This window comes from Oryzias melastigma, linkage group LG21, assembly GCF_002922805.2.
Source record: "Oryzias melastigma strain HK-1 linkage group LG21, ASM292280v2, whole genome shotgun sequence".
NCBI lineage: Eukaryota > Metazoa > Chordata > Actinopteri > Beloniformes > Adrianichthyidae > Oryzias > Oryzias melastigma.
The window spans coordinates 2,442,229-2,450,539 of NC_050532.1; the positions used below are offsets into that span (position 1 = coordinate 2,442,229).

General features: G+C 40.4%; 1 protein-coding gene across 1 annotated transcript in view; it reads left to right on the forward strand.

Moving 5' to 3' along the window:
* LOC112154779 (intraflagellar transport protein 88 homolog) overlaps positions 1 to 8,311 on the forward strand; it is a 12,121-nt gene continuing 3,810 nt past the window's right edge. Inside the window, exons 1-7 of the mRNA XM_024285940.2 lie at positions 1 to 102; positions 216 to 281; positions 373 to 479; positions 1,999 to 2,062; positions 4,775 to 4,822; positions 5,573 to 5,587; positions 5,693 to 5,743. Coding sequence (XP_024141708.1) covers positions 39 to 102; positions 216 to 281; positions 373 to 479; positions 1,999 to 2,062; positions 4,775 to 4,822; positions 5,573 to 5,587; positions 5,693 to 5,743 — 415 coding nt within the window. The 5' untranslated portion in view covers positions 1 to 38. The remainder of the gene's footprint in view (positions 103 to 215; positions 282 to 372; positions 480 to 1,998; positions 2,063 to 4,774; positions 4,823 to 5,572; positions 5,588 to 5,692; positions 5,744 to 8,311) is intronic.

Here is an 8,311-nt window from a genome sequence, read left to right on the forward strand (position 1 = left end):
ATCTGGGTTGTTTCACACTGACTGGATACTTCTCTGTCATGTTCCTTAGACCCACCCAAGTGAAGTGGCAGCTGATGGTGGCAAGCTGCTACAGAAGAATCGGTGAGAATGCAACTTTTTTTTCATTGGTTTGTCATTTAAAAGCAAGGACAGAATGGAAAGTGTTTTGTCTGTCTTCATCTTTTTTTTTTAATCATTAATGTATATTTTTTTAGGAAACTACCAGAAAGCTCTTGAAACCTATCAAAGCATCAACCGCAAGTTTCCAGACAATGTCGAATGTAATAATTTCTGGGCTTTTTCACATCTTTTTTCAAGTAAATGCTTAAACAGCTGCAGAATTAAAGAAAATAATGGACGTTTGTTATGCAGGCCTGCATTTCCTGGTGAGGTTGTGCACTGATATGGGCCTGAAGGAGGTCCAAGATTATGCGATCAAGCTGAAGAAGGTGGAGAAGGCGAAGGAAATCAGAGAGCAGGTAATTTCTACAAGCTTAGACGTCCGCTGGATTTGCTGCTTTAGTCATTTTTCCATAAATGACATCATCATCTTTGCAGGATCGTAGCCACCTGTCATCTTACTCTTTGTATGATCACTAACTGAAACATAGATGTGTCCGTTCGCAGCAGAACTGCACAAAAAACTTGTCTCTTCTTTATGTCTATGAATCCTTTTTCTAATAATTGTTCTGCTGTTCCTCAAGCACCCACAAGTCTTTACTGATCTCGAAACAGAACAAAATTCAAATTCATAACAAATATAGTATTAAAAATAAACGATTAATCAGGCATTTCAATGAGTGTTTTATCAAACAAGCTTTTATTATAACAACATATGAATAAACTACTGAGAAAAATCACCTAAATCCACATTAGAGCTGACCTTTACTCAATGCAGCATTTCAATCAAAGCTGGGAAAGCTTCAGGTCTGTATTTCAACTTTTCCATCTGTAAAAAAGGAAAAGTTCTGAGACTTCCTTAATATAAAAACCAGATGGTCCTTAATCGTAGTCTCAGTACAACAGACAACAGTAAAAATGTTAAATGACTGGATTCTCTTTAGAGTTACCTGAAAGTATTATAATGAGGATTTGTACCACATTATTAGAGCTAAAATACATGTCTTTTTAATGTAGCTTTCTGTGAATTATTCATTTTAAGATAAGTTTTTAAAATGCATATTTAGATCAGTGTTTTCATCTTGTCATGTCTTCTTTTTCTGAAAATATTTAATTGTGTGAATGCCTTTCCATAAGTTTTATGGCACATAAAAAACTCTCACAGTTTTCAGCGATTTCAGCAATCTTAGTATCAAAACATTCAGCTCGTTTAGGACATTACTGCTTGTACTTTTGGTATTTATAAACTTTATAGATGTTGAAATATTGAGCAAAATATGCTCCATAGGAAATGAATAGGAATTTCTTCAAAAACTGTGTGAACTTTGAAATGTGTGAATATCTGCATATTTTCAGCTATAGACACCATTTGAACTTTAAATCTTCTCCAACTAGTGGATTTTTTTAGGATCATGTGTAATTCATCTTTTAATTTAGTAACATGCTAGCTGTTTTTGGTTAGTTTAGATTTTTTTTTAGTTCTCTAGTCAAATTTGGAGCCCAGCTAATATTTTAGCATTATGCTAGCTGCTTTGGCACAATTAGATTTATATTTCCAGTTTTGGCTAAACTAATATTAGCTAATATTTTGGTAAGCTTTCAGCTTCAGAGTTTTCAGCTCCAGTTTGAGCATTTTTAGCTTTTACTTTCAGCATTTTCAGCTGTCAGCTCTGGCACCTTCATCTTCCACATTCAGCTTACAGCATTCACACTTACATTTTTGTAAGTCTAGTTAACAGTTTAATTTAAGCCAGACTCAAAGACTGTCTTTGACGAGGATCCGATTATAAATCTGTTCGTAGTCATTCCTGATCTCTGCAGTTAAATGTAAAGGTTCCTGGTCCAGGCTGACGTGCTTCTCATTTCTCTGTGGGGCAGAGGGTGAGGTCGGGGCGGGAGAGCAGCTCCAGGGGTCGCAGAGGAAGCAGAGAAGGCAGCGCTGGTAAGACTTTCTAAGATATCATAGAACGTCTGATCTCATGGAGTTTCAACCAGTAGATACAACATGACATAAAAATGTGATTAATAAGCAGCCATGTTCATTTTTGTTGTTTTCAAGACATTATTGCTTTGATCACCATTTTCTCCCCTTTTTTTTGTTTGTTTCTTTGGACTCTCTGACTCTCACAGAGAACAAAGTAGTAGTCAGGCCACCAGTTCAAACAGGGCCTCAGTTCATTCATTCTTTATTTCCTCTTTGCTAAGATGTAGTCAGAATTTTTAAAAGTCTTAGAATGTTTGATGGGATTTTATCATTTAGACATTAAAGGGAAGTTGGAGGCTGACTCCACCCACAGCCGAAATGTGAGGCTGGGGAACAGGACAGTTATGATTACTGGAGCTGCAGATCATTACGTAAGACTTCGGAAACTTACTTACACGGGTTGATCAATCACAAAATTCAAGGGGGATTTTAATTATATTTTAAATAATTAATCAAGTTCATTTAATTTTGTCAAAAAATTGGTAATGACAAACGGACAGCACTTTTAAAGCCCCATTTATAGAGGTCAACACCCAAAAAAAGTTGATTTAGGGTTTGGTTTCTCTTTAAGACACAGATTTGTTCTCTTTTTTTAAATAGTGCATGTTTTATATCACTATTTATGTTAATATTTAGGGTGAAAACAACATCTTTACATAACATTTAAAAGAAAACAAACTTTTTATTCACCTGGCATTCGACCCCTTTGTGCCTGACTTGGTATTAGAACATTTTCAATGTTTTCAGGTGATGCTAAATTAAGTAGAATCCTGGATTTAATGGTGTACATTTTGATTAGCAACATACAAAATATTGTTTGTTTTTTCCAAGTGTTGGTGACTGTCTTTACTACTTCTTCAGTGAGAAAATTTTACAGCGGAGGTGTCAGAATCCAGACCTCGAGGGCTGGTGTCCTACATGTTTTCCAAGCAAACTGTCATTGAAGCTCCTTATTGGATTAACACACCTGATCCAAGTAATCAGCAGCAGATGAGACAGGATTTCTCTCCCAATTACAAATGCGGCTATGCACACATCCCCGAATTTACTGAAAAACTTGCATTTAGGTCACCGCGTGGTGGGATTTTGGTATATGTGACCGTAGTCCTAGTAAGACGAACATCATAAAAATGTTTAAACCTCAAAACACCAACAGTGAAGCACGGGGGTGGCACTGTCCATCCATCCATCTTCCTCCGCTTCATCTGGGACCTGGTCGCGGGGGCAGCAGTCTAAGCAAAGATGCCCAGACTTCCCTCTCCCCGGCCACTTCCTCCAGCTCTTCTGGGGGGACCCCGAGGCGTTCCCAGGCAAGCCGAGAAACATAGTCTCTCCAGCGTGTCCTGGGTCTTGCCTCCGCCCAGTGGGACATGCCCAGAACATCTCACCAGGGAGGCCTCCAGGAGGCATCCGGATCAGATGCCCGAGCCACCTCAACTGGCTCCTCTCGATGCGGAGGAGAAGCGGCTCTACTCCGAGCTCTCTCCGGGTGACTGAGCTCCTCACCCTATCTCTAAGGGAGCACCCAGCCACCCTGCGGAGAAAACTCATTTCAGCCGCTTGTAGTCGGGATCTCGTTCTTTCGGTCACGACCCAAAGCTCATGACCATAGGGGAGTACTGGAACGAAGATCGACCGGTAAATCGAGAGCTTTGCTTTCTGGCTCAGCTCTCTTTTCACCACAACGGACCGGTACAGCGACCGCATAATAATGGACGCAGCTCCAATCCGCCTGTCGATCTCACGGTCCGATCTTCCCTCACTCGTGAACAAGACCCCAAGATATTTAAACTCCTCCACCTGAGGCAGGAGCACTCCACCCACCGAGAGAACCGCCACCTTAACGTGGTAGAGGGGTTTGAGTGCTTGAGTGATCTCAGGAGCTATGCTGTCGGGGGCTTTTGCCCCTGGTAGGGTCTCCCATGACAGACAGGTCCTGAGTGACGAGCCAGACAAAGAGCGGTTCAAAATCCCCTTTATGAGTAAGAACACCAAAGATACCGTTACGTCGCCCGGATTGGCGTCACCGGGGCCCCACCCTGGAGCCAGGCCTGGGGTTGGGGCTCGGAGGCGAGCGCCTGGTGGCCGAGGCTCCTCCCACGGGCCCCGGTTGGGTCCAACCCGAAGGAGCGACGTGGGATCACTCCCCAGTGGGCCCACCACCTGCAGGGGAGCTCTGAAGGGGCCGGTGCATTGTGGTTTGGGTGGCAGTCGAAGGCGAGTGCCTCGGCGGCCCAAACCCCGGTCATGGAATTTGGCTTTTGGGTGGCACTGTCATGTTGTTGAAAAGAATCCTTCTATATTAGCTGCAAAGGGGCTTAACCCTTTAACACCTAAAGTGTCGCCGGGGACACTTAAACACAAAATATTTAACATACTGTAACTTCTTAACTGAAACACGATCGGAGCCGCTTTTCTCCTTCAAAATCTACTGGAATTAACGTTGATTGTGTTAACAATTACAAAACTACAGTAAATCAAACACTGGAACTCTGGTGTTACAGGGTTAACAAGCTCAGAAGAAGATACTGCAAAGCTCAGAGATCAGTCTTACAACAAACTTGTGGGTCGTGTTTGACTGTAACCGTAAACATCCGGTTGGATTTGCGTTCTAGAACCAAATGAAATGATTTGTTCTCTCCTGTTTTTCTTGCTCACACGCTGCCGCAGGCGTCTCCACTCCTGTCCTCACCTCTCCTATGAAGTCCAGCATCACGGGTACATTCATTTTCCTCACCTCCTCTGTCGGTGTGTCAGGGCTCCTCAATAAATCCTCAGCACCCTGTGGCTGAACTCCCACACACTCGACTCTCCCTCACAACAGATCCACAACAAACACAGACACTGGCTGAGACGCTGGAAAACTGTCCCATCAACACATTCTGGGGGAATCTCGCGCCACCATTAGAGTTCACAAAGCTCTGTCTGCTGTGCAGCTGTTTCTAAAAGCATGCTCTTCTCTTCCAACATTCCTATTATTACTCTTTAAAGACCCAGTCCAATCATCTTTTGATCTATTATAAAAGTGTTCCCAGTGATCTTTTAATTATGATTACGCTGTTTTTGGACAAAATTTAAAAAAAAAAACTGTCATTTTTCTTGGACATAGTTTTGCTAGTGGTCCTCCTCTAGTCACAAATAAGTTCTTTTTTAAACTGCCTTTTTATCTGCTCCTGATTCATAATGATTTGAATGAAGAAATTCTCATAAATGCAATTTTAAGCTTAATTTTATGTATATATGTCCTCCTTCTTCAGAAAAATGCTACGAGAACATGTTATAACACCATTTTCACCGGAGTGGGTCTTTAACTTTTTCATCCTATAGTTTAGCTTTATCACAGTGTGATCTTTGAAAGTGGATCAATGTGGTTATTTTAGCTTGTTCAGACATATTTGTGTGTTAATAACTGTAAAGTTTGAGTTGAAGTGAATTCCTGCTGTTTCTTTTTCCTTTCTGGCTCAACAGAGGATGTTAAAGCAGGTGAGAGGGACGGATTCAATAAGGATTTCAGCCCCGCTCTGGGACCTGCTTTTGACTCATACATCTTATCTTTGCTCTCATTCTTGCTTCCTTTCTGCTGCCCAGTGTCTCAGCCAGAATCCAAACTGATCAGTCCACTGTTGGACTCTGGGAGAGGTATGTAAGACCGAGGCCCAAATGTGAGGAGGAGAAACGGGCAGGTTGGGTCAAGCGTGCCTGAATGTGGAGAAACCGGTTTCATCAGTCACTGTACACTGTTAAAACCCTTAGAAATAAGTTAAAAACTCTTTCTTCATTCGCAGAGAAAAAATAAATCTGTCAGTGGGGGTAAAAAAATATTTTACCAAGAACAGTTCTTATTTTTTTTTTAAATCTAGTCACTAACTAAGATTATTTTACTATTGAAAAACTTTCTTGATAGGATTTTTTTTCTTAAGATTAATTTTTTGCAGCACCCACTCAATGAGAGCCTCTTTAAATCTGTAAAAATGGTTCTTCTTGTTCTGAACAACTCATTTTTCATTTCTAAAACTCAACAAGTATGCTGTGGTCAGAACATGTGAAAGTGCACCAAAACTCTGACAGGGAGTTGAGATGTGCTGAGGAGGAGGAGGAGGGAAACGATGAAGAAAAACTCTCACTTATTTGGGAAAAGTTAACCTGAGAATTTTCCATCTGTTCTGTGGAGTCTGTGTGTTTGTGGACATTTGTGTGGAGGTTCACAACCACTGCGAATGCTTCTTTTGAGGCAAAAAACTTTGATTTCCTTTTAAATTTGATACACATGTGGTTATGCTAGTTTACCATGATCTAAGCCGACTCTTTAAAATGGCTAATAAAATGAGAGGACAGCCGTTTCCTGCTGGGGTTTCTCGTTGCAGATAGTTGGAGGCCTCACCAGACTGTGGGCTAAGAAAGTGAAGGATCAGACCTCCCTCCTGTTTTTCAGCTTCCAGCTGCTGCTCTTTTCAGTTCCTGAGAATACCTTCAAACTTCCTGATTCAACTTGCAATTTGAAATAATTAATTTAACTGTCTAAAACCCACCCTATGAAAGAATTGACTTTTTTTTAATTAAGACATTTTTACACCCTTTGATGAAACCCAACAAAAAAATATGTTATTTGTTATGATATATAGATAGAATCAATTATGATGAGTGATTTGGTGATGTTTTGCTCTCAAATATGATAGTTTAAGATGTGAAAATATTGGCATGCGTGTTCAGGAAAAAAGCACTTTAATTACCCACTGTCTCAAATTTGAAACATATTTTTTACATGGTATGACTGTCATTAAAAATATGAATAACAATACATGAGTTTTTCCTAACCTAGAGGGCCAGTACTATGATTTTCTTTAGCTTTTCGGAGTAAACTATATCCATATATATGATCAGATATTTCCTTTGGTACAGTAAAGAACAAATTATTTATGAAATATGAGTTTTTTTTTGTGAACTCAATCTCTGAGGCTCCGCCTTTCCCTGCTTGTGGGTGCCGCCCATTTCATGACGTCATCCTAGAGCCGGCCGTGGCAGCGTTCCACCCGAGAAAAGAAACGAGCATCTACATTTTTGCAAAGATGGATGTGTTTATTGTGTATCTGCCTTCAGTTCCCTGGGCGTTCATTCCAAAAATATGTCAGTCGGCAGGTTGTTTATTAGACAGGCGTCTATTAGAGAAAGGATTTTCTTTTATCACAGACCAAATGTTGATATATTTAATGGGTTCATTATGCTGTGAAATTTGGTCACACAATGCAAACACTATCAGATGAACATTTCAGGATTTATTTAGTTAGAAGTTCTTCTAACTCGTCGCTCGCTTTCTTTGCACCTCCACCAGAAAATCATTTGATCCCGCAGTCCTCTTCTCAATATCACCCATCCGCTTGCACCATTCTTGGATACGTTTAGGATCCACCCCAAAATTTCATGCAGATTCCTCACCAGAATGTTCTTTGGCGTATGCCACCACACAAAGTTTAAACACTAAATCAAATGAGTGTTTCTTGGCCATCACTACACCGGCTCACAGCACAAGCACAACAGACAGCCAGCATCTGCACGACTGTGGACGAGCCGGCGAGAAGGGGTGTGGATCTTAAAGGAGCCTGGCCTCTATTAGAGACCGGCATCTTACTGAAACAATCACCTATTTGACCCGGTGGATATTGGAGACAGGACACAATTGGAAGATATGCAGTATTGTGCATTTAAAATGAAAGTTTTTGCTGATCACTGGAAGCAAGCATGTGTTTGTGTTAGCCTGTAGGTGGTGCTGTTAGCGCAAACACTGCAGGTTTTAGTGAGAAATGAGTAGTAAAATACACTTAAAAGCTCAAGTTGTTTTTTGATGGTATAGGCCTTTTAAAATTATGAAAATTAGTTAAACATTTTCTGCCAAAATGCTTGAAAAAGTTTATGGAAGTAGCCATTTTGAATGACCAGGAAAGGTCCTTCTACTGTCCCTAGTGGAGCGATGATGAACTGCAGGACAGAAAACATGGTTATTTACAATGGATTTTAAAAAAAAGCTTGGATCATGCTAATGAGATTAGGGTCTCAAATCAGTGTATCAATTATGATACAAATGGTTATACTGTTTTTTTTCTTCAAATTTTTACTTTTGTTTTATTCTTGAATCCAGACGGGACTAGTTATTTAAACTGAAATAATGAAGAGCTTTTCTTATGAAAATTATGAAAAACAAACTCCTGGCAG